The following is a 26,455-nucleotide window of genomic DNA, read 5'->3' as shown; positions in this document are numbered from 1 at the left end:
CCCGGGGACCTGTACACGTGACGGGCGCTTCCCACGTGCGTCAGGCGGGAGGGGCGGTCCTGCGAGGGCCAGGCGGCGGGGAGGCCGAGGAGGCGCCGGCCGCCGGCGAGCGGGAGCGGCCATGGCCGGCGACAGCGAGCAGGGCGTGCAGGGCCGCGGGAGGCCGCCCGGCGACGGAGCAGGCGGCGGCGGGGAGCCTTTCCTCATCGGGGTCGGCGGAGGGACCGCCAGCGGCAAGGTGAGCGGGGGGCCGGGCGGCGGAGGCGCGCTTCCCGCTCCAGGCGCCTCTCTGCACGCGCTCAGAGGCACTGTCGCCATCCAGATGGAGAGCAGCCCGGCTGGGGCGGCTCTGCGACCTCACCGGCGCCTCCGTGGCTGAGGGAGGGGGGCTAGAGCGTCCCGCCACGTGCGCGCAGCCGCCCGCCCGCGCTTGAGGCCGGCTGGCTGGAGCCCGGGAGGGGCGGCCGGGGGACTTCGGGAGCGCGCGCGAGGGGGATCGGGCGGCCACGCGGCGACCTCGAGGGCCGACACGAGTGGGCGAGCGGGCTCCCGTTCTCCGTGTACGGGGACTCCGGGCCCAGAAGTGGCCCTTTGTCAAGGCAGCAGCTGCGCGTGGAGCTCATTGAAGTAGTGCACGCTAATAGCGAAAAGTTTCCCCCAAAATACAGGCACAAGGATGGCATCCCTTTTTCCCCTTAGAGATTGGAGTGGTGGGAGGGGGAAGGTTTGCAGGCCTGCCGGTGAGCTGCTGGGAGCAGGTGCTGGGGGGGAGCAAGCTGCTGGGAGCAACAACCCCGTCGGGTTCCTTGTGCAGCTAGCTGGGTGTCTCCACATTCCCGCCAGACAAAAGACAGATTCCGACTTTCCTGTTCTGGAGGAAAATAAGAGCTTAGCCTGTCCTTCAGTGGCTAGAAAGCCCTCAGGGTGGCTTCGCTCTGCTGGCTTATCCTTTGGTGGCAGGAATATGGTCACGGACTGGTGGGATCCTTCTCTTTCTGCTTCTCCTGCAGCTGGACTGATGAAACTCTAGTCTTGTTTCTGTTTTCTCCCCTCAAGTCCTTAATACCCTGCATGCTTGGGGGTTTATATACTGTATTAAAACAGCCACTTGAAAACTCTTGATACCCGCTCCCACATTTTTTCCAGGCTTTGTGTTGTTCCTGAGACTTGACAGTCTTGAAGCAAAACAGCATGTCAGAATTCTAGGTTTCATCTTGCACCTGCCCGTCCAAATAGCGGTTTGCAGTTTTTTAAAAAAATAAATTTTTATTAAGTTTTACACAAATATCTCCAATTAACAATTTCCCAATTAACATATTTTCATCTTTTTGACTCCCCTCAGCTTCTCTGACAATCATCCGTATTTAAATTTATTATCTATGCATTCTCCAAAATTATTATCCCCTTTTAAGATACCTTTACAAACATATTTGCATTCTTGCAATATACCTTATTCTTTCACAAAGCTTCTTTAAAACCCACTAGCGTTGTTTGCTCATCACACTCTTCAAATACTCAGAAAATTTTCCCCAGTCCTCAATGAACTTGTGATCTCCTTGGTATCTTATTTTTCCAGTTAGTTTGTCCAGTTCTGCATATTCCGTTAACTTCATTCTCCATTCCTCAAGAGTCGGTGGTTCTTCCTGCTTCCATTTTTGGGCCATTAATATTCTCGCTGCAGTTGTTGCATACTGAAAGAGTTTATGATCCTTTCTATTTATTTCATTTCTTGCGGTTTGCAATTTTGAGTGCTGCAGGTGCTTCTGTTCTGAGTTTCTCTGCAGATGTCGGGGGTGAAGGCAACACAGATGTCACCATTCCCTCAGCTTCTAAGAAACTTGAGAGCTGTTCCTCCATTTTTCTTAAACTATTTACTGAGCTCTATTAGGAAAACAAATTAAGAGATGTTTTTAAATAGCGAGGTTTTTTTGTTTGAAATCACAACTCCCACTTTTAACAGCTGAATCAAGTGGCCAGTAATTGTTTGTTTCCTATTAAATTGAATTAATTTGGCAATGATTTTTAATAATTTGAAAATCAATAAAAATAATTGAAAAAAGTAATTGCTTGCTTCCTGTTTAAGTATTTGACCAATAAGTTCCACCTCCCCAATTTTCCTTGTTTTCCAGTGTAAAGCAGCCAAAGTACAAGACAGATGTACTCATGGTAAAAATCAACAAGGTTCTCTTTGGGCTTTATATGTGAACCAAAAATAACAGCTAGCAAGGAAATAACATTAAAGAGAGAGATCTTTAATCCAGGACCCCTGGATGGTTAAGTCCAGTCAAAGGTGACTATGGGATGCTTTTCAGGCCGAGGGAGCCAGCATTTGTCCACAGACAGCTTTCCAGGTCATGTGGCCAGCAGGACTAAACCGCTTCTGGCTCAATGGGAAGCTGTGCTCCTAGATACTCTGCCAGTATATGGAGAGAGGGGTGTCATGGTGGTGACTGCTTAGGACCATATGGCAGAACAAAATCTTGCTCCTTTCTAAACCCTTTTCTAGGGTTGGGTGGTATCAATATGACATTCAGAACTGTTTTTTGAAGTCTGTATCATGATAACTGTTTAATAATTTATTTATTGGCAATATATCACAAATCATGGGGGGGGATGTGCTATGCACATAGAATTATAGAATTGGAAGAGACCACAAGGGCCATCGAGTCCAACCCCCTGCCAAGCAGGAAACACCATCAGAGCACTCCTGACATATGGTTGTCAAGCCTCTGCTTAAAGACCTCCAAAGAAGGAGACTCCACCACACTCCTTGGCAGCAAATTCCACTGTCAAACAGCTCTTATTGTCAGGAAGTTCTTCCTAATGTTTAGGTGGAATCTTCTTTCTTGTAGTTTGGATCCATTGCTCCGTGTCAGCTTCTCTGGAGCAGCAGAAAACCTTTCTCCCTCCTCTATGTGACATCCTTTTATATATTTGAACATGGCTATCATATCACCCCTTAACCTCCTCTTCTCCATGCTAAACATGCCCAGCTCCCTTAGCCGTTCCTCATAAGGCATCGTTTCCAGGCCTTTGACCATTTTGATTGCCCTCCTCTGGACACGTTCCAGTTTGTCAGTGTCCTTCTTGAACTGTGGTGCCCAGAACTGGACACAGTACTCCAGGTGAGGTCTGACCAGAGCAGAATACAGAGGCACTATTACTTCCCTTGATCTAGATGCTATACTCCTATTGATGCAACCCAGAATTGCATTGGCTTTTTTAGCTGCCGCGTCACACTGTTGGCTCATGTCAAGTTTGTGGTCAACCAAGACTCCTAGATCCTTTTCACATGTACTGCTCTCAAGCCAGGTGTCACCCAGCTTGTATTTGTGCCTCTCATGTTTTTTTTGCCCAAGTGCAATACTTTGCATTTCTCCCTGTTAAAATTCATCTTGTTTGTTTTGGCCCAGTTCTCTAATCTGTCAAGGTCATTTTGAAGTGTGATCCTGTCCTCTGGGGTGTTAGCCACCCCTCCCAGTTTGGTGTCATCTGCAAATTTGATCAGGATGCCCTTGAGTCCATCATCCAAGTCGTTGATAAAGATGTTGAATAAGACCGGGCCCCAGACAGAACCCTGTGACACCCCACTAGTCACTCTTCTCCAGGATGAAGAGGAACCATTGATGAGCACCCTTTGGGTTCGGTCAGTCAGCCAGTTACAAATCCACTGAGTGGTAGCATAGTCAAGACTGCATTTTACCAGCTTCTTTACAAGAATATCATGGGGCACCTTGTCAAATGCCTTGCTGAAATCAAGGTAGGCTACATCCACTGCGTTCCCTTCATCTACCAGGCTTGTATTTCTGTCAAAAAACGAGATCAGGTTAGTCTGACATGACTTATTTTTCAGAAATCCATGCTGACTATTGGTGATCACAGCATTCCTTTCTAGGTGCTCACAGACTGTTTGCTTAATGATCTGCTCCAGAATCTTCCCTGGTATTGATGTCAGACTGACTGGGAGGTAATTATTTGGGTCCTCTCTTTCCCCTTTTTTGAAAATAGGGACAACATTTGCCCTCCTCCAGCCTGCCGGGACTTCGCCTGTTCTCCAGGAATTCTCAAAGATGACTGCCAGTGGTTCTGAGATCACATCTGCCAGTTCTTTTAATACAGTGGTGCCCCGCAAGACGAACGCCTCGCAAGACGAAAAACCCGCTAGACGAAAGGGTTTTCCGTTTTTGGAGGCGCTTCGCTAAACGAATTTCTCTATGGGGTTGCTTCGCAAGACGAAAAAATCTTGCGAGTTCCCACATTTTTTTCGCGCTTTTTTCTGCCCTTTCCCTAAGCGCTAAGCCGCTTATCAGCTGTTCCGCTGATAAGCCGCTTCTCAGCTGATCGCTAAAAGCCGCTAGACCGCTAATAGCGCTAATCCGCTAAGCTGTCAATGGGCTTGCTTCGCAAGACGAAAAAACCGCTAGACGAAGAGAATCACGGAACGGATTAATTTCGTCTTGCGAGGCACCACTGTACTCTTGGATGCAGTTCATCTGGCCCTGGAGACTTGAATACATCTAAACTAGCCAAGTATTCTTGTACTATCTCCTTAGTTATTCTGGGCTGTTTCCTCTGCTGAATCATTTGCTCCAAATTCTTTAGGTCGGGCATTGTTTTCTTTATCGGAGAAGACTGAGGCAAAGAAGGCATTGAGGAGTTCAGCCCTTTCTGTGTCCCCTGTTTGCATTTCACCATCTTCTCCTCTGAGTGACCCCACTGTTTCTTTGTTCTTCCTTTTGCTACGAACATACCCATAAAAGCCTTTTTTGTTGCTTTTAACCTCTCTAGCAAGCCTGAGTTCATTCTGTGCTTTAGCTTTTCTGACTTTGTGTCTACACGTGCTGGCTATTTGTTTGAATTCCTCTTTGGTGGTTCCCCCCTTTTCCATTTTTTGTACACATCCTTTTTTAATCTTAACTCAGTTAAAAGTTCTTTAGATAGCCACCCTGGCTTCTTTAGGCACCTTCCATGTTTCCATCTCATTGGTATTGCCTGAAGTTGTGCTTTTACTATCTCCCTCTTAACAAACTCCCAGCCATCATGAACTCCCTTTCCTTTTAGTATTACTGTCCATGGGATCTCACCCAGCACTTCCCTAGGTTTTATAAAGTCGGCTTTCTTAAAGTCAAGAAATTGAGTCCTAGTATGCTTGGCTGCTCCTTTCCGCTGTATAGTAAATTTCAGAAGAGCATGATCACTCACGCCTAATGATCCTTCCACTTCTACCCCACTAACCAGGTCATCAACATTGGTTAGGACCAGATCTAAAATGGCTGTTCCTCTTGTTGCTTCTCCCACTTTCTGGACAATGAAGTTGTCTGCAAGGCCAGACCATATAGCCAGCCAGTGCTGCTTTTGATTCCTGTGCAGTTCAGCTCTCTGCTACCTCCTGCAGGGCAGTGAGTCACAAGGCACTGGCAAAAGCAGCCAGCAGAAACTTCCCTCAGATGCTCTTGCTTTAAGTAGGCTAGTAGGGGGCTTATGGAGATGCCGGTCTGAGCTGGCTCTGGGCTTCTTGGTGGAAGCCCCTTTCCCCCTTCCTTTCTCCTGTGAAACGTTATTTACTTCAGAATAAAAACAAAAACTTTGCCCTGCTGTTTAAGCTTCTTTCCTCACTTCTCCCCTTCTGCATGTTTGTGTGTGATAGTCTCCCCACCCTTGTTATCCTTCCCATTTTCTCCTTCTCACCCATGAACTCTCCCAATTCTCCCCTCCCCCCTTTGCTTTCTCACATTGTTTCACCAACCCTATACTTCCTTATGTGCTGCTACTGCTTCCTTTTTATTCCCTCCCACCTACCCCACTGGCAAAAAAGGAAAGGGGAGAAGTGTTTTTATTTTCTGGGGGTGTTTATGTTGTTTGTTCCCCCTAAATAGTTCCCCTCCATATAAAAAGGAAGATTTTAGGAAGAGGTAAGTAAAATTTTATCATTTTTAGACCCGTTAGTAGTAGCAGTTGCCAAGACATTACCACATTTGCCTCTACATAGCTCCATCCTTATTTCAGACATTTTGATGTATTGGTATATCACAGTGTTGAAAACGAGATACCGCCCAGCTTAGCCAGTATTCCTAACCCAGGCTTCCTCAACCTCAGCCCTCCAGATGTTTTTGGCCTACAACTCCCATAAGCCCTAGCTAGCAGGACCAGTGATCAGGGATGGTGGGAATTGTAGTCTCAAAACATCTGGAGGGCCGAAGTTGAGGAAGCCGGCCCTAACCTGTGATCTAGGATGTGCTGTACACTTCTCAATAGTTGAACAGAAAACAGTTTTATTGTTAGAGATTCTTGCTTTTAGTCAATGCTAAAAATGGTTCCTGTACAACAGATTAAGAATGAAGTGTAATTTGCTCCTGGATACACAAGCTTCTGACATAGAAAACAGGAAAAACCCTCTAGCTAGGCTAAATGGAAGACTAGAGTTTAACACACCTTATCTGAACTCTCTTTAAGCATTTTCTGCTGGTTTTCCCCTGTGGAGAAGTGATTTTTGGCTTACCGAAAATATTGTGATATCTAGGATATTAGTGTAGGTATGATTGTGGGACTAGAGTATCAACTCTAAAACAAATGGTAGTTGTCCACTGGTGAGCAGCAGCAGCTCATGATATTATATAAACAAGTTATTTCTAATGAGTCTAAACCATGGGTAGGCAAACTAAGGCCCGGGGGCCAGATCCAGCCCAGTCGCCTTTTAAATCTGGCCCATGGATAGTCTGGCAATCAGCATGTTTTTACATGAGTAGAATGTGTCCTTTTATTTAAAATGCATCTCTGGGTTATTTGTGGGGCATAGGAATTTGTTAATCCCCCCCCCCAATATAGATAGATAGATAGATAGATAGATAGATAGATAGATAGATAGATAGTCCGGCCTGCCACAAGGTCTGAGGGACAGTGGACCGGCCCCCTGCTGTAAAAGTTTGCTGACCCCTGCTGTCAGGGAACTGCCATCGGAGGGACAGGTGGTGGAGAGGCTCCAGGAGAATAGGAGAGACTCTACAGCAGAAGAAGGAACCAGTAGGGGGAGAGCAGGAGTTCCAGCGGAAAGGGAATCGGGGGAGAGGCTCTGGGATACTTCTAGTGAGAACAGTGAGGAGGTAACAAGACCCCCTTTAGCAACCCCCACCCCTCGCCGGAAGCTGTCACGCAGAGAGTCCAGGAGGCGCATGTCCGTCAAACAGCTTTTATGTTGGAGTAAGTTCCGTAGACTCCCACTGTCGGATTCTACCAGCAACTGACGGAGTCATGCTTTGGGGGCTCCGATAGCGCCTAGGTTTGGGTGACCAGCCAAACCCCAGAGGGATCAAGCTTTTACGCACAAGCAGCTCATTATCCCATCACAGCAATCCGACAGTCTTTGAAAGCAGCTTGTGCAAGCAGAGGGCATCATGAGCGAACCAGCCGGAACCGGAGGAGCTGGAGCTGGAGCAGGTCCAAGCCTGGAAGAAAGGTACAGGGCGTTGGAGGTCCAGCTCGCGCTGCAAACGGCGAGGCTCGAGGAGAGGAGGGCTCAAGATGCGGATAAGGGAAAAACCACCCCACTTGCCAGAAAGGTGCCTGGATTGGTGCAGAAATTTGGGGGGGGATCCCAGGAACTATCAAGCCTTTAGGACAGAGATGCAATATGCTCTCAATCTACTGTTTGATGACTTCCCCGATGAGAACTCTAGAGTGGCGTACGTGATTGGCCATCTAGAGGGAGGGGCGAGGGACTGGATTAGGCCCCTGATGGCAGCCAATAATGAAATCTTAAAGGACACAATGAAATTTTTTCGCGCCATGGACTTGATGTTTTCCAGCGAGATTGAGCAAGGGGTGGTGCGCAGGCAGTTAATGGCGTGTAAACAGGGGAGCCGATCTGTACGTGAGTACTGGACTGAGTTCACCATGCTGATTCATAGACTGGGGTGGGACCTTGCGAGTGAACCTATTCAAATGCTGTTTGAAGAAGGGCTCTCTCCGGCAGTGAAAGATGAACTTTCCCGGGCGCCTAGGGCGGAGTCTATGGACCAGCTGACTAAATCTGCGCTGTCCATAGGAGCGCACCTGGAAGCCAGAGCTTTGGAAAAGCGGGAAGGAAAGGGGGAACGTTGGAAGGACTTCCGCATTCCGGAGATTCCGGAGCAGTCTTTCCCGCCAGCAGAGCCGATGGAACTTGGAACAGCGCGCGCGCGCAGTTTCAAACACCAGTGAGGGGCGGAAGAAGGAGGGAAAGAGCGCCAAGAGATGTTATCTCTGCCAACAGCCAGGTCACTTTGCCAGAGTCTGTCCGCAAAGGAAGGAATGGCAAGGGATGGCGGGAACTGTTGGGGGAAAGGAGGAAGAAGAAATCAAGGAGCAAGTAAAAGCCAACGCCTGGCTGCCAACATCAGGGCGCAGCAGCCAGGCCAGGGAGTAGTGAATGTGCCCACGCCGGAACCTCCAAGACCAGCGCTTGTGATAGAGGTGTTGCTGGAACTGGCAAACGGACACCCACTAAAGATAAAAGCGCTATTGGATTCAGGTAGTTCCTGTAATTTCATGAGTAAGGAGTTTGCAGCTGAACACCAGATACAGACTATCCCATTAAGTAAGCCTTTGCAGGTTACCACGATTGATGGGAGGGAACTGTTGGGAGGAGAAGTGAGCCAACAGACTGTACCAATGATAATGAGGGTGGCAAGACACACAGAACTGATAGCGTTTAACGTAGCCACCTTGGGAGGAGCTCCTATTATTTTGGGAATGAGCTGGCTGCCACTACACGATCCGCTAGTAGGCTGGCATCAGAGAGTGGTTTCCTTTGGATCGGCACATTGCCTAGAACACTGCAAGGAGGGAGAGGCTCAGGCAGGGGCCAGGGCCACTCTAGCAGGGATGGAAGTGATGGACAAGGGGAAGGTGCCACCACAATACGCTGACTTGATTGACGTCTTTAGCGAAAAGGAAGCAGATAAACTGCCCCCGCACAGACCCTTTGACTGTCAAATTAACTTACTCCCAGGAGCACAATTGCCAGTGGGCAAGCTGTATGCAATGTCAGACATTGAGATGCAGGAGTTAAGGGAGTTCATTGACAAGAACCTCAAGCGAGGTTTCATCAGAGAGTCACGAGCGGTGGGGGGCAGCCCAGTGTTCTTTGTGGACAAAAAAAACACGGGTAAACCCAGGCTTGTGTGTGATTTCAGGGCCCTAAATGCAGTGTCAGAACCAGTGACGTTCCCTATGCCTAGAATTGATGACATTCTGACACTTGTGAGAAAAGGGAAAATTTTTACCAAGCTGGACCTTAGAGGGGCATATAACTTGATACGTGTGAGAAAGGGGGATGAGTGGAAAACCACTATGTTCACCCCCTTGGGGGCCTTTGAGTACCTCGTTATGCCCTTCGGTCTACAGGCGGGCTCAGCCTGTTTTCAATCGTTCATGAATCACATCCTGGGGCCATTGCTCTACAAGAACTGCGTAGCGTTCTTAGATGACGTCCTGGTATACTCAGAGAATGAGGAGCAGCATGTGCGAGATGTAAGAGAAGTACTGAGCAAACTGCGAGAAAATCGGCTGTGGGTGAAACTGGAGAAGTGTCAGTTTCATACCAGGGAGGTGGAATTCCTGGGGTACCGGTTGTCTGACAAGGGATTGGCCATGGATCCCAGCAAGGTTCAAGCGGTACTGGAATGGAAAACACCAAAGACCAAGAAGGACGTGCAAAGATTCCTGGGCTTCGGAAATTTCTATAGGAAGTTCATCAAAAACTTTGCCCATTTAACAGCGCCCATCACGGATTGTCTTAGCAGCAAGAAAAAATTTGTTTGGACGGAAGAAGCGCAGCGGGCGTTCGAACACTTAAAGCAGGCGTTTGCGTCGGAAGAGCAACTTTTGCACGTAGATCTACAACAACCAATGAGGGTGGAGACTGACGCGTCAGACCGAGCGGTGGGGGCCGTGCTTCTCCAGCCGGGAAAAGATACGTCCGAATGGAGACCGTGTGCGTTCTTCTCGCGGAAGTTGAACAAATCCGAGAGGAACTACACAGTATACGACCGAGAACTGCTCGCCATTCATGAAGCATTCCGGAGATGGCGCCACTTGCTGATTGGGGCGCAGCACAAGGTTCAAGTCCGAACTGACCACAAAAATCTGGAATACTGGAGAACAGCACGAGTGCTGAACCAGAGACAAGTGAGATGGGCCCAGGAGTTCTCCAAATTCCACTTTGAGATTCGTTACGTGCCAGGCTCCGAGAACGTGAGGGCGGACGCTCTCTCCAGGAAACCTGAGTACTTAGAGGGGGAGGGAGCGCCTGAGGCAAGGCATGTAATCCCTGAAGACCGCTGGGTGTGTGGGGCGGCATTGGTGGGGCAGAGGGAACTGATAGAGGGTACTGAGAACGATGAATACGCCCAAAAGAAATTCAGAGAACTCAGGAGGACAGAGGAGGACACAGGGGGGTTTGAAGAAAAGAACGGGGCGTTGTATTACAAAGGGGCACTGTACATACCAGATGGGGAACTGAGGGGCAGAGTACTCAAGCAGTTGCATGACAGCCCCACAGCGGGGCATTTTGGACAGCACAAAACCATGTGGTTGGTTACCAGAGAGTTTTGGTGGCCCAAGGTGAGGGAGGACGTACGGGAATATGTCGGGGGTTGCGACAGGTGCCAGCGAGCGAAAGGGGAGAGGGTGGCGCCAGCGGGGCTATTACAACCCTTACCCACACCAGAAAGGCCATGGGAGGCCTTATCCATAGATTTTATGACGGACCTGCCAAAATCCAAGGGCAAAACAGCTGTCATGGTGGTGGTAGATCTATTAACTAAGATGTGTCATTTTATAGCCTGTTCCCATGCGGTCACCGCGGAGGAAACCGCCAAGTTATTTGTAGAGCATATTTTCAGGTTGCATGGCGCCCCCTTGAGGGTGGTCAGCGACAGAGGGAAACAGTTTACTTCCAGGTTCTGGAGGAAACTTATGAGCTTGCTGCACGTGGAACTCAATTTCTCAACTGCCCGGCACCCAGAAACAAATGGGCAAGCGGAAAGGGCAAACGGGATTTTACAACAATACCTGAGGTGTTATGTAAAAGACAGAGAAAATGATTGGGTAGATAAGTTACCTCTGGCAGAATTTGCCTACAACAACGCGGAGAACGTGTCCACAGGGATGAGTCCTTTTCTGGCAAATTATGGGTGTCATCCCCGGGCATTTCCAGGAGAAGGAGGGGAGAGGTGGAGCGTGCCGGCGGCGGAACACTTTTTTGAAGAGATGGAAGCGATCCACCGTCAGCTTCAACTTAACTTAGAGAAAGCCAAGGAAGAATATAAGAAACAAGCAGACAGAAATAGGAGGGAAGGTGAAACTATAAGGGTGGGAAACCGGGTGTGGCTATCCACCCAAGGACTACCGTTCAAGGGAGGGAGTAAGAAATTGAGACCCAAAAGATTGGGACCCTTTGAGGTCATACAGCAGGTCAACCCAGTAACATTCAAACTCAGACTGCCCAGTCACATGAAATTGCACCCAGTATTTCACAGGTCATTACTGTCGCCGTACCGAGAGGGACGTGAGTGGGGGGAGCGTGAGAGAGAGGTCACCCAAACGCCCGTGATAGAAGAGAGAGAACGCGACATGAACGTGGCAGGAATCATTGATTCCAGGTGGAAGGGGAATCAGGTGGAATATCTGGTAGAATGGGAGGGGGAAGTTGAGTCGGAAAACACTTGGGTACCAGCAGAGTTAGTCAAGGACGAGGTGTTAATAGAAACATTTCATCAGCGTTTCCCCCAAAAAACCGCAACCCGTGGCACGATTTAGAAGGGAACACTTTGGGACCACCGATGAGGAAGGGGAGTTTGAAGGGTTCCCAGAGTCGGGTGGGTGAGGAAGCCGACTCCGACGAAGAAGAGGAAGATGAGGAGAGAGACGGTACGCCGTGGTTAGAAGTGTTTGAATCCTCGGACGACGAGGAGAGTTCCTTCCGGGGCTTTCCGCCCTCACCGCCAGTGGGAGAGGAGGCGGGGGGGTGAAGGGGGCCCTGGGGGGGAGGTAGATGTCAGGGAACTGCCATCGGAGGGACAGGTGGTGGAGAGGCTCCAGGAGAATAGGAGAGACTCTACAGCAGAAGAAGGAACCAGTAGGGGGAGAGCAGGAGTTCCAGCGGAAAGGGAATCGGGGGAGAGGCTCTGGGATACTTCTAGTGAGAACAGTGAGGAGGTAACAAGACCCCCTTTAGCAACCCCCACCCCTCGCCGGAAGCTGTCACGCAGAGAGTCCAGGAGGCACATGTCCGTCAAACAGCTTTTGTGTTGGAGTAAGTTCCGTAGACTCCCACTGTCGGATTCTACCAGCGACTGACGGAGTCATGCTTTGGGGGCTCCGTTAGTGCCTAGGTTTGGGTGACCAGCCAAACCCCAGAGGGATCAAGCTTTTACGCACAAGCAGCTCATTATCCCATCACACCTGCTGTAAACAGTTTAAAAATGAATGTCAATACAAAGTCCACCATCATTATACCCAGATGGTAGGGGGAGACTTGCTGAGAATGGGAATTTCTCCCGCTAACAAATCAATCATTCAGAAACAGATGGGTTTTAAATCCTGCCACAAGTTAATAAAATATTTGGGAGTGCAGATAATTAAAAATCTGTCAACTCTAAGGAAAGCAGGCTTTACAACATTAGTTTTACATGTACAACGGGATTTTAGATCTTGTAAAGACCTACATTTGTCATAGTTAGGACGTACAGCTGCTGTAAATACAGCTTTCCTTCTGAAAGCTTGGTTTCTCTTTCAAGTGTTGCCTATCATAAAATTGTCAAGCTGGCAGGCACTCCAAGGGTCATCTAGCCCAACCCCCTGCAACGCAGGAATCTCAACTAAGGCATCCCTGACAGATGGCCATCCAACCTCTGCTTAAAAACCTCCCTTCCAGGAAGAGAGTTCCACTGTTGAACAGCTCTTATGGTCAGGAAGTTCCTTTTAATGTTTAGTTGGGATCTCCTTTCTTGTAACTTTAATCCATTGGTTCGGGTTCTACCCTCTGGAGAGGAGAAAACAAGCTTGCTCCCTCTTCCATGTGCCTCCCTTTAGATGTCACTCTCCTTCATGGTCATCTGTGAGGGGTTCTTTAACGGTGATTCCTGCATTGCATGAATTAAACTAGATGAGTCTTGGGGGTCCCTTCCAACTCTACAGTTGTGATTCTAAAACTTCCTTGTGTGGTTCAGGGAAGGAAGGGTTTCTGTTAAGCTTCATTGTTTGTACCCTACTAATTTATCCCCATTTCTAGGACACTTGCTTTAAGCTGTTACAGGCCTGAATGAGCTGTTGCCCTCTTCCCTCCATTTTCCTTGTTGTTGTTTTTTATTTTTGTTAACTGACCCTAGCATTGTGTGTCAACTCTGTTGGGTTGGCAGGATTTCTTGTCTGTCTAGGCTTGACTCCCATCAGCTTTCTGTAAATTCTGGGATTTGTCAGGTTATCTTGGGGTGTATATTTAAAAATCATCTTTAATTTGCAGATTTAAATGCTGCTGTGTCTCCTGAGTATGTAGAAACCACTGCCTTGTTTTTCGGTGGTTCCCTTTCACTTCCAGGCTGGCAGGTACTCAGTCATCAGAGTTTGTCAGAGTTTGTCAGGGCCAGGGGATGGTGATAATTGAAGGCAATTGAAACATCAACTGTTAACATGTCAGTAGAAGCAAAGGTGAATAGAGGAAGATTGAGGGGAATTTGCCTGTTTGAACCTGTAGCAGTTGTTGATATCCTGGAAATAGGAATTGGAATTAGGGGGGATACATCCCATGAGGTTAAAAGGCTCTCTGCTTCAGGACTGGCAGCCTTCTAGTACCATATAGCACAGTGGGGAAAGTTTTTGATTGGGTGGGAAAGGGTGAAAGTGTCCTCCAAGAGTGCCAGAAATGTACTGTGAGATGTTTGTTCCAGGCTGACTAGAACCCTGATTTGGAGCACTCCTATTGGGGATTAAGGATAAACTGCAATATGTTGTAGGTTTCCTATGGAATTTATTATAATGACTATGCGGAAAGGTAACAGCTAGAGATGTTCTGGAAGGGGAGGAGGCAAATGTTGCTCCCAGCTGAGCCAGTGAAGTGAGCTTTGCTTCCGGTAGAATGATCACAAGTTAGGAGCCCTGCAGAAAGTCTCAGTAAGCTCTTCTGCTGTCTGGTAGATTTATCCTGTTCCTTTGACTAGTGTAGCAAACTGGAGTACTTACAATGAGACTTCCTGTCAGGAACATCAGAACAGGCCTGCTGTGACCTTGACCTGGCCTGGGCTGAGCCCAAGTCCCGTAAAATAGTGGAGCGTTCCCTGCTTGGTCATGCCCCCCCCCCCCAGTGCCCAGATATGATGTACTTGATGAGTGCTGGAAAGAAGGTTGCAGACTGAGCTGGAAGCAAGTTGCACTACCCTTAGCCCAAAGTTGGGGAGGGATGGTCTGTTGACATTTGAAAGACCAGCAGGAGACATGAAATCCTCGCTGGGAGAGAAGCAGCTGTCCAAAGGACAGTCCAGTGGAAAGACAGAGCAGTGGGCCAAAGCCTATATAAGACTATATTTTCTGCCTATGATGACAATGCTCAGGTGTTGTCATTGCCTAATGCTCTGGCTACTGATTTTGAGACCCACCGATTTATATGTGAAAAGGGAAGCAGCTGAAGATACATGCCTGACCCTTCTGTCAGCATATTTCTACTGGAAAGGAAAAGATGGGGGGGGGGGTCAGGAGGTGCTTGGAATGCCTTCTAGCCATGGGGCACAAACCTGTCTCCTCCCTGGCAAGGGAGAGGCAAGGAGATCAAATTAATTATGGGTATGTAAGCTTGAAAGGGGTGAACTAACAGGAATGAAAGGACTGCCTGTTAATGAAGGACAAGTATGCCTGCAACATTTATAAAAGAAGTTTTACATGCTTGATCCCTGTCCTATGAACATGTTCCTGCTGGACTAGGTGTTGCAGGGCCTTCACTTTTCTGTTCTTTCCAGGGGACACAGTTATATATTTGGCAGATGTTGCCGTACTCCTTTCCAGAGGAGCCCCCTGCCCCTTGGAAGCTTTCGGATAAGTTGGGTCCTTTGCAACTGGATGGTCAACACCTGTCAGTCCTTCAGTCCACTTCAGATTATGTTTCTCTCTCTCTCTCTCACTTTGCATCTTTTGCAGTCCTCTGTCTGTGCCAAAATAGTCCAACTGCTTGGTCAGAATGAAGTAGACCATCGCCAGAAACAGGTGGTGATTCTGAGCCAGGACAGCTTCTATCGTGTGCTCAGTACAGAGCAAAAAGCCAAAGCTCTCAAAGGCCAGTTCAACTTTGACCACCCAGGTAACTCAGCATGAAGCCTGGGAAGGGAGTAGGGGGGCATAGGCTTTTCCTTAGCTTCTACTTAGACTTCCCAAAGACAGAACTGGGAAATTGCAATGTCAAAACAACCTGCCCTGCTCAAGAGAGATCATTTGAGAGCTGTTGAGAGGAGGCCCCACCTTGACAATAGGATAGATTGTTATTGCTGCTGCTGCTGTTATTATTTATTAAATTTATATGCTGCCCTTCATCCATAGAGCTTAGAACAGTTCACAGCAAAAAAGAAAATGCAAGATAAAAACACAAAATACATAAAAGAAGAAGAAAAACAAAACAATAACCCTTTCCCCTGCAAACCTCTTATGTTCATCCTGCTACTTTAAATTTGCTTGGAGTACAAGCTTAACCAATTCTTTCTTCCCTTCAGCTACCCAAGTTACATAACATACAATGTTCTGATCATTCATGATGCTGATTATTGAAGTTATAACAATAAGTAATGAATAATTTTTGATTATTCTGTAGATGAAGTGGCTACCTAAATTAGCAGGTTACAGGCCTCAGAAAAAGAGAGGTAGAGCCAGTGTGGTGTAGTGGTTAAGAGCGGTAGTCTCGTAATCTGGGGAACCGGGTTCGCGTCTCCGCTCCTCCACATGCAGCTGCTGGGTGACCTTGGGCCAGTCCCACTTCTCTGAAGTCTCTCAGCCCCACTCACCTCACAGAGTGTTTGTTGTGGGGGAGGAAGGGAAAGGAGATTGTTAGCCGCTTTGAGACTCCTGAAGGAGAGTGAAAGGCGGGATATCAAATCCAAACTCTTCTTCTTCTTCTTCTATCAAAAAGTAAATTAAAGCAATGATATACAGTATAGTGGAAAACAATATAAAGCCAAGGTGAAACTACAATGAGCAAAGAAGCAGGGGGAGGAAGAACAAAGTAGAAACCAGGCCTCCTGTTGGCTCCCCCCCCCCCCATTGTACAGGTACCAAACCTGAAGAGGCCTTTTCACTCATTCCCGAGCTCCAGATTTCCCACTGCAGTGGAAAGTTTTGTGTAAACTTATTTCAGATAGAAAGGAACCATGAGAGCAAAGATAATCTTGTTCACTCTGATGAAAGGACTGTTCCTCTCCACTGAGTGTGACAGCCATTTCTCCCAACCTTGAAACTACATAATTGGAGAGGAATTATCTGGCAGCTACCCAGTGATTCCCCCCCCACCAATACCCAGAGGCTGTTTGGCCAAGGCTCCTGGATCACCTTTGCCAGGTAGAGCCAAAATGGCAGGCCCCCCTCCCTTTCCTGTTCCAGAGTTTGGGGGCTTTCTTGGCTGGTGCTGCAGTCAGAGCCCACTAATTCCAAGCCATCCTTTCATTCAGAGGCTTCCTTGGCCACTGCTGTCAAGTGGGACTGGGTAGAAACCTGGCAGGCACAATTTCTGGTTAGCCAAAAATTGTATCTTTCTCGTGATCCAGAAGACTTCACCTAATTAGGAAGGTTTTGTGGGATGTTTATGCTTTCTTCTGAGGCTTCCTCTGCCTCTCTAGGGAGACCTACCTCACACTGAGAGACACAGCTGTTTAACTTCCCCTCTCTCATTCTTGCTACAGATGCCTTTGACAATGAGCTGATCGTCAAAACTCTTAGGGAGATATTGGAAGGGAAAACAGTTCAGATCCCCGTTTATGACTTTGTCTCTCATTCTCGGTAAGTCTGCTTCTCCCCTCTTTTGCTCTGTGCTTTCTATGTGGCGCTTTCCGTCTGCATTGCTTCTCATGAGCAGATCCTTCCAGTGAGCCCATGGTGGAAAACATTTGCATAAAATGTGAATGCTGCATCTTGCCCCGAAACCAACCTTTAATATCTAATGGTCTAGTCGAAGGAAAATTGTAAAACAGATCTTCCTACTTCCCTCCTGTTTATCAGAGGTAAACACTAATCTAGTGTTTGCTTTGGTAGAAGAAAACAGGTGGACTCCCATGTTGTGTTGGGTGCGTTCCCTGCAATGAAATGACAAGAAAGGAGCTGTTGCCTTAATTCAGTTTCACTATTCCAAATCCAGTGAATTGTAGCCTAGTGGTCTTCAACTGGTGGGTCGGGCCCCACACATGGGTCACACCCTGATCCAAGGCTGGTCGCGACATGAGCACTCCAGTATGCAACTACATGGTAAAAGATTAAGAAATGGTTCCCGAAAGGCATGTTTGCTCTAGACGTGGGTCTGAGAAGGTAGGAGGTACTTGGTCTAGAGTTTATTTTTGGGCAACTCCATGGCAATGATGACGACGAGACATAATTTCCTCTCCTCCCCCATTGCATCTGCCCTCTTCCTGCCTACAGACCAGAGCTATTCCAAATGATGAGGGGCCTTTTAAAGCTGGACTCCTCAGAGAAGTTGAAGGGATCCATGGAAGCAGACTGTGAACATTGTGCGTGCATCTTGTGAATGAAATCTCTTACATCCTCTCAGTTTAGGCTCCTTTGGTACAGGGTCACTTATCAATGTGGATGGGTTCTTTTCATGTTTCTATGTTTGCTTTTTAGTTTGCATAACCTGAGGAGGTAGCAAGTTGTGACATATCAGCAGGGAGCTTTCCCTGATCTCCTTTTTGTACTGTTTTCTCAGAAAAGAATCCTGAATCCAGTGAGACTGAAAGAGCGTTAGACTCGTAATCTGGTGAACCGGGTTCGCCTCTCTGCTCCTCCACATGCAGCTGCTGGGTGACCTTGGGCTAGTCATACTTCTCTGAAGTCTCTCAGCCTCACTCACCTCACAGAGTGTTTGTTGTGGGGGAGGAGGGGAAAGGAGAATGTTAGCTGCTTTGAGACTCCTTTGGGTAGTGATAAAGCGGGGTATCAAATCCAAACTCTTCTTCTTGACAAATCCAAGACTGTCCATTCTAAGCCCTACAGACAAGGATCATTCCCAGTAGGAAAAAATAAAAAGGAAGCAACTTTAGTTTTGCATTTCCAGATCCCACAGAACATTGTAAACTATCATTGGAGGCACAGTTGTGCAGTCTTAGCACTTGGGGAAGATATCAGTGAGAAATTTAACAGAAATGCCTTTTTAAACCAATAAATTCATTTTTGGGGGTGGGGAGAAGGCAGCAAATCACACATACAGATTTTATTGGGTGTGACTTATCAAGTATTGTGGCTGCATAATTCCATTACACCCAAATAACAGATTAATTTAGAAACTCAGAGTTTGTTTTAAAAACTGGGTGATGAAAGGTAGATGGTCCAGAAGAAAGAAGTGAACTTGAAATCCTATGTTTCTGGCACAAGAAGCTCTGCACTACCCAGGGACATCAGCTAGCAAAACTGAGCTTTATCTGGTGGTGAATGCAGACTGTCAAAAGTCACCAAAACTCCCATGCAGAGTCCCAATGAAGGACACTTTTCCTTGCCAGTTTCTAACGTGCCAATAACTTTTCTCAGCCTGGAATGAAGTCTTATTACTAATAGAAGTATTATTACAAATAAGCTGAAATCTTATTAAAATTAATGGACACAGAAATTGTAGTAAATACTGTGACATGGAAAGTTAACATTATAAGAAAGTAAGAAAACAGCTCACCCTAATAAAGCACTCCACTATCAGGCAGGTGACCTGAAAACAGGAGACATTTAAATTTGAGAATGAGAAAATCCAAAGAGGTCTACCTGAAAGTTTTCTTAATTAAATGGATCAGTGAAGTATGCCTGGACATGCAGTGGTAGAGGAAGACATAAAATAACTAATTAAACTCTAGGACCAAAATCTCAACAGGCAGACCAACAGGCACTCTTGATACATTTCACTAGATACCCTTTCAGGCTAGAGGAGATGAGAGTCAGAACATCTTGTGCAACTTGGATTGGGTCCCAATTTCAAATGTATCAGGATCCTTGCCCTGAAACTCCAGAAGCACAAATCTCACTGCCATTTCACAGAATGCCTTTGTAAAGCAAGACCTGCTTCTCACTGGGGCTTTGCATTTAAGCTGCTGTTTCTCAACAAATGAAGTGGCACAAACTGCAAGGATACTGGAAGCTCTGGACATTGAGGTACCACAGTCTGTGGAGCTACCACATGAAAGAGGTTATTACAACCTTGATCCCTGTATGGGACAGCTGTGTATTCCTGCATTGCAGGGGGTTGGGCTAGATGATCCTCAGGGTCCCTTCCAACTCTGATTCTGATTCTATGATTGTAACTTATTTGAGCAGAAAGGTAGCCCCAAAAACCTGGAGATAGCATTTGTGGGAGGAGGAGGAGAAGAAAAAACTGAGATAAGAGAACTAGAGCCCATAATCTCTTGCAGCTTCCTCCTTTAAAGGAGAATAGTGTCACCTGTCTTCCTCTTTGGGGGAAAAAGTTATAGATATTTCCAATTAAATACCTTTCCCAGTGGTCTCCAGTTTCTGTCTTCTCCTCACCCTCCCTGCCTTTTGTATACAGTCGTACCTTGGAAGTCAAACTGCTTAGTTCTCGAACGTTTTGGCTCCCGAACGACAAAACCCGGAAGTGAGTGTTCCGGTTTTCAAATGTTCTTTTGGAAGCCAAACATCCAACAGGGCTTCCATGGAAGTTCCTGCAGCCGATCAGAAGCTGCGCTTTGGTTTTAGAATGTTTTGGAAGTCGAATGGACTTCTGGAACAGATTCCGTTTGACTTCCAAGGTAGGACTGTATATTGGTTTCTCTTGTTCCAATACTTTTGTGTAGTTTTCCAGTGCTGATAAAAAATATTTGAACATGCAGTGTTAAGGTCTCTCACCACTATTCAAGTTTAGATTATAAACACCTTCCAGATTTGTTATCTTTGCTTATGAAACCAAGGATCCATGGGTAGTGCTGTAGAAATAAACAAAAACCACTGGAAACATCTAAAGTAATTTTTAGTAAAATTTCTGATGCTAAAATTCAGTACTTAGATTCTTTAGTCTTATAATTATGTTGTTTTTGTAGTGTATGGCTCAAGACATAGGTAAAAGTAAAGGGACCCCCGATCATCTCGCTTTATTGGCCGACGGAGCCAGCGTACAGCTTCCGGGTCATGTGGCCAGCATGACTAAGCCACTTCTGGTGAACCAGAGCAGCGCACGGAAACACCGTTTACCTTCCCGCCAGAGCGATCCCTATTTATCTACTTGCACTTTGACGTGCTTTCGAACTGCTACGTTGGCAGGAGCAGGGACCGAGCAACGGGAGCTCACCCCGTCGCAGGGATTCGAACCGCCGACCTTCTGATCGGCAAGTCCTAGGCTCTGTGATTTAACCCACAGCGCCACCCTTGGCTCAAGACATACTACCTCACAAAATGTTTGAAAAACAGAATATTGGGATGCCTTCAAACTTGCACATTTATTAGGGCATAAGCTTTTATGGACCAAAGTTCATTTCATCAGTTATATGCCTCTCACTTGAGGATTACTCTGCACCCATCTAAGAATCATGCACATGAACTATAAAAAGTTTGCAACAAAAGTCTTTAACTCTTTGGTCTTTAACTCCATGTGTCAAAAATGAGGCTGCTTCCTGCAGACCTTTTGTCTGTTCCTAAACTACCATTTTTAGTTCATGGATCTGTTTGAGAACTTTCGAGTCCTCAGTTGTAGTTCAAGGGCATACCGAGTTCTGAGTGATAGGCTTGGGAAAGAGAAAAAAATCCTTTATCTGCTCATCCCTTCCTTTTCTTGAAGTTAAACCAATCAAAGTTTGGTTTTTTCACTTATTTCATGGGCTGAAAAGAATTCTCAGGAAATTGCAGTCCTACGTGGATGGAGCAACAAACTGCTCCCAATCATTATATATATATATATTTATATATATTTATATATATAAATAATTATATGCCATGTTTTGGCTCCATGTTACCTAAACATATACAAATAAATAAAACTAATTTAAATGTGAACAATAGCCTAATAAAAAAAACAAAAACAGGAGCATCATAAGAGCTTTGGATCAGACCCTGTTGTCATCTGCATGGCTTTCCTGACCATGCATTAATCTCTTTTGCGCATATTAACAGCAAAGAAGAGGCAGTGACTGTGTACCCTGCTGATGTGGTGTTATTTGAGGGCATCCTGGCCTTCTACAACCAAGAGGTTCGGGACCTATTCCAGATGAAGCTCTTTGTGGACACAGATGCAGACACCCGACTCTCCCGCAGGGGTAAGTTGGTAGCCTTTTCAGATGAAGAGGGGAGTAAAAAAGTTTATTTTAAAAATGAAGTTCGCAACAGTACAAAAGCAAAGCATTGCACTTGAGGATAACGTGGTGGTGAGGGAAAACCTTGTTTTCCTATAGTTGTCAGGCTTCCATGTTGGCAGATCTGAGCTTTCTGCTCTCCTACTTTCAATGCCCACCAGGTTCTGGGGGATGGGGGGTGGAATGCTTTCTAAAGACACTGAGTCTTGTCAGCTGTCTCTCCCCTGGTGCTGCTGCTGCTTCCTATTCCTCTCCCAATATTTCCCAGCTTCTCCCCTCTGCAGCCTTTCAGCTGTGACCTCTCGCAAACTCCTGTTGTCAATCTACGCTGTCTCCTCCTTCTCTGGTAGGTTCAGGTAGAGGAGGCGGTATCCACCATTCCTCCGCCTCTACCCAGTCCCTGACAAGAGTAGAGGAAGGGGGTACTTTGTGGGTTGTCATTACCCACCCTTTCGAAAGGGTACATCTAGGGGCAGGGCAGCCCCCTCGCCCGTTCAACTTCTGCCGGCTCCACTGCAAGACACTGCTGCTTCCTCAGCCAGCAGCCCCCAGGCACAGCACAGAAAAGTTGGGAAAGCCATTTTGAAAAACCTTTACTTTGTCTTCCTACACTCAATCTGTTCCTCCGCCCCCTGCTTTTTGGCTTCTGCCTCCAGCAGTAGTTTTCTCTCTCCCTCCCGCTCTCTTCAGCTGCCTCCTTCCCCCAGGGCCTTGCAAACCTCTGGAGGCTCCTGGTGGTTCAGGGTGGAGGAGGTGGAAAATGGATGGAGAACAGTGGAGCATTTACTGTGAAGATGGAGCTCGCCTGGATGAACATTGGCCCCCTGGAGCGCCTGTACAGGGTACCCCGGGAGTTCCTCACCCCAGGAGGTTACTCCCTGGCTGCAGAGTTTGTGGGGCACCTGCAAAGGCCCATTTGGGTGCTATCTCCCCCTGGGATGTGACTTTTGCCCCCGAGGGGCTAGCCTAGCTTATATAGGCTTTGGGCCTCCCCTTCCCTCCTGCAGACCCCATGGTCCAGCAGCATCTCCCAGTTGGAAGGACGCCTCCAGTTGGGAGGGGTAGCAGCTTCCTCATGCGAGCAACCTGGAGGCAGGCACAGCTAAGAGCTGTTGGGGCTGCTGAGCCCACCGTCTGTGGAGGCCGCTGTTCAACACCGTGGGAGTGGCCCTGTGGTGTCTTACATGCATCTTGTTCCGCATTGCAGAAGTCTCATACTCCTTTCCAAGCTGGCTTTGAGTAGCGCAGTGTTGTATTTTCCCCACCCAGCACAAGTTCCTGTTCTTATTAACTTCTTGGGGCGGGGGGGGGGGGGGATGGGACACTTTGGTATTCAAGTTTTATTTCCTTTGTTTACAGAAAAACTATCTCTGTAGTTTAAGCCTTGCTCTTTGCAGAAAAAGAAAAAGCAAGCCGCTTAGAGCACCCTATTCTGCTTGGCTGGGCAACCTGTCAGTGTAGCTGTGTTCTAGCTCCGCTGCTGTCAGTCTCCTCCTCATGGTTTCTTTTCCTCCTGCAGTTCTCCGAGACATAAGCGAGAGAGGCAGGGACCTGGAGCAGATCTTATCTCAGTATATTACATTTGTGAAGCCAGCCTTTGAAGAATTCTGCTTGCCTGTGAGTAAAGGATATGGTAGCCCCAGGGCTTTTGCATCTCTGTCAGTGCTGGGCTGGCCTCTTTGTGAGTGCCTGGGAGGCTCACAAGGGGGAAAGATTTGTTGGGTGCTTTCTCTTCCCAGTTAGAGCTTTGTATTCCTGTCCATGAGAGAGATTAACTTTGGATATTTTTGTGCTGGACATTCCACAAACAGGTGCTCAGAATAAATTGTGGCATATGAAGTTGGTTTTTTGCAGGCTCTTTGCACTTGTCACAATTTCTCACACTTTTATCTGTTACCATAAGGGCTGAGGGCTTTCTGTGAATGCATCCCTGCTGCAATTCCAGGGTCTCTTTCTGCAGAGCTTCCTCAAGTGATCCTGCAACAGCTGCCGTATTATTTAAGTTTTGTCACACTTGAAAGATGTAACAAATGTATCATGGCATAAACTTCCGCAGACTAGATACTGTGTAAAAAGTGCACACAAATCCATATCTCATGGGTGTGCATGTTTTTTCCTTGTTATATAACTTTATTATCATTAATAATAATAACTTAAAGTTAATTTTCTCTATGTCTCCAGTTCAGGGAAGGGCTATCAGTGGCTACTCCGCACTGTGTGTGTGTTCTGTCTCCACTGTCAGGCAATATGTCTCTGAATTGCAGTTTCTGGGAATGACAGGTGGAGAGAGTTATGCTCTGGCTCTGGGAGGCCACTGTGAGTGCTGGACTAGTTGCGCCTTTGGCCTGATCCAGCAGGCTCTCCTTATGTACTTAAGGGGCCACAAAGTCTCCTCTTTTTTGCTGTGAAATGTGGAAGCTGGCAGCAGTTCTGCCAGGGGAAAAGGGGAGCAAGGAAATGTATTTTCAGCATTCATCAGCTGTTTGAGCTGAGGAGAAAAAATTCTAAAGCACTTCTCTCAAACGGGTATGGGTAACAGCTCTGGATTTCATCTGCAGCACCCTGTAATGTGATTTTATCTTTCTGGCAGACCAAGAAGTATGCTGATGTGATTATCCCAAGGGGCGTGGATAATCTTGGTGAGTAGTTGACGTTCCAAGTACAATACTTGCTTTTGACTTGTGCAGCTGTTTCTGGAGAATGTGAAACTGGAGAGGGTAATTATGAAGATTTGGGTTTCTACAGCCTTGGAAACAATGCAACAATTCCTTTTCTTATTCCTGCATTGCAGGGGGTGGGATTAGATGACTCATGGGGTCCCTTCCAACTCTGCAAGAAAAGGATAGATTTGTTGAGAGAGGACCATGGTGTGGAGTAGAGTGAGATGTTGAGTATGTGTGGAGGGTGATGAGGCATTTTGAAGGAAACGTGGGACTCGTACGGACTATATTCTAATCACTCCTCTTCTCTGCCCAGTGGCCATCAATCTGATTGTGCAGCACATCCAGGACATTCTGAACGGAGGCCTTGGCAAGCGCCAGCCCAACGGCTGCCTGAATGGCTACACTCCTCCCCGCCTGCAACAGCACTCAGAAGCAAGCAGCCGGCCACATTGACCTCAGGGCTGCTGCCTTAGGAACTGAATGCCCTTGGTTCCTGCCCTCTATTTACAGCCCCATGTACAAACACGCTTGCCGGGCTTGTGGCTTCTTTTCTGACTGATGGATAGATTGGTGAGTCTGTGCTAAGGACTCTTGCTTCCATGGTCAGATTTTGCCTTCCTAGGGTGGCTCTGCTCCAAACTCCAACACGGGGCAATACATTCCTACAGTGAGGATGCTGATGATTTCTAGGTTTTGTGGAATGGAAAGGTGGCATCTCTGTCTTTGGGGAAGATGGTGCTGTGTGCAAGGCATTGGGGGAAGGAATTGAACCAGAACTGTGTGCCCAAATGGCTCTGCCACTAGCTTCATATCACATCTGGACCTCAGGTTTGTATTATCAGCTAAGAAGGGAGGGAAGGGGGTAAGGAAAGCACCATTTTTGGCTTGTGCTTTCAGAAATGTAGATCATTGGGCTCTGCTATGATGAGAGATGGGGGAGCTGTTAAGAGAAAAAGGTTTCAACTGAAGTCTCACCTGGGCTCAGAATGCCCGTTTTCATCTCCCTACTGCTGAGCAATAGTTCTGCAACGGGCTAATCTTAAAAATGATGAGAGCAAGGTGGACACAGCTCCCGAGTGCTGCTTGGCTTTAAGCCTGCACCCATGTGACTATATGGGCACATACTCTCTGCCTTCCCAAGTATTCCTGAGCCAGCCTCAGAACTGGTATTCATCTGATACCTTTGGATCACCAGAAGTTCTGCATGTTCATCCTAGTGGTGCTAAACACAAGAGTGTTGTGTGTCCATCCCAGCCAGGGAGCAATGTATAGATACTGACTTGGATGAGCAGGGCTAATAGTGAGCATTTCTGACTGGGCCCTGGGAATGAATGGGGAGTGACTAGGACACAGGAAAAGGGGTGCGTGTGCCATGGTGCTCAGTGTAGGGTTGTGCTGATACAGATTGAAGAGCAGTCAACAATGTTTTCTACCACCCCCACCCACCTTAATGGTGTGGTTGGAGAGAGAAGGTGCTTGTATGTCCTCTGGTGTTTTGGGTCCTGGCTGGCTGACAAGCCACAGCTAAATATTAGCAGCTTCCTGCTCCTGTCCTAGAAGGGGAATAGGAAGAGCCACTTGTTTTGCCTGCAAGTCTAGGAGGCTTGTTCTTCAGGGTTTAGATGGAATTTCTGGATAAGGTCAGGTGGGAGAACTCTTGGGACTTTGCTCTTTTCCGTAATTATTGCTTTCAAGATGTAATATTCAGACTTAATAAAGGTGGCATGAAAAGTGTATTGTGGTTTTTGTTTATAATTTTGGTCACGCTGACTACTCTTTCCTAGGCGTAACATCAGGTGCTCTAGAATTCTGTATTTAAAAAGATCTCCTGTAGCATACACATTGAACTCTTCTGTATGCATGAGTTCTGTTTGCACACATAAACTATGCCATTCTACATGCATTATCGTAACATGCCTTGCAAAATTTAGAATGGTCTCTTTTTCTGAACAATGAATGAGGGCTGGGAACATGTGACAAAAGGAGAATGGGCTGTTGCTGCACCTAAAAATAAAGTTGCGAAAGGTGCAGAAAAAGGCAACCCAAATCATGAAGAGGCTGGAGCAAGTCACCTGTGGGGAGACCTTACAGCATCTGGAGCTGTTTAGTTTAGAAGGAAGTTTGGGGGAGAGATGAAAGGGCTTTCACAAAATGATGCATGCTGTGGAGAAAGGGGCCAGTGAGATCCTGAGCTTCCCCCACTTTGGACCTCCTGTCTCCGAGCTCCCCGCTCGCATGTTAACCCAGAACCACTTCGATTTTGTTCTTTGGCACACCACCCTTAACCGGTTG

The 26,455-nt window shown here is 47.2% G+C and overlaps 1 protein-coding gene across 1 annotated transcript; it reads left to right on the top strand.

Moving 5' to 3' along the window:
• Positions 1 to 70: 70 nt before the first annotated feature.
• UCK2 (uridine-cytidine kinase 2) lies at positions 71 to 25,897 on the top strand. Its single transcript, XM_083744002.1, has 7 exons — positions 71 to 238; positions 15,166 to 15,325; positions 16,911 to 17,007; positions 21,322 to 21,464; positions 23,020 to 23,117; positions 24,091 to 24,139; positions 24,477 to 25,897. The coding sequence occupies exons 1-7, from the start codon at positions 122 to 124 to the stop codon at positions 24,614 to 24,616; spliced, it is 804 nt and encodes a 267-aa protein (XP_083600128.1). The 5' UTR covers positions 71 to 121; the 3' UTR covers positions 24,617 to 25,897.
• The last annotated feature ends 558 nt before the right edge of the window (positions 25,898 to 26,455 follow it).

Source organism: Podarcis gaigeae, assembly GCF_964106915.1.
Source record: "Podarcis gaigeae genome assembly, chromosome: 6".
Lineage (NCBI taxonomy): Eukaryota > Metazoa > Chordata > Lepidosauria > Squamata > Lacertidae > Podarcis > Podarcis gaigeae.
This window is presented reverse-complemented; position numbering and strand designations above follow the sequence as displayed.

What these genes read in the sequence shown, in the direction of transcription:
- UCK2 (XM_083744002.1), top strand. Translation starts at nt 122, where the DNA reads ATGGCCGGCGACAGCGAGCAGGGCGTGCAGGGCCGCGGGAGGCCGCCC. An exon ending in GTTCAACTTTGACCACCCAG is followed by an intron (nt 15,326 to 16,910) that starts GTAACTCAGCAT and finishes TTCTTGCTACAG; the next exon opens with ATGCCTTTGACAATGAGCTG. An exon ending in GACTTTGTCTCTCATTCTCG is followed by an intron (nt 17,008 to 21,321) that starts GTAAGTCTGCTT and finishes GCATATTAACAG; the next exon opens with CAAAGAAGAGGCAGTGACTG.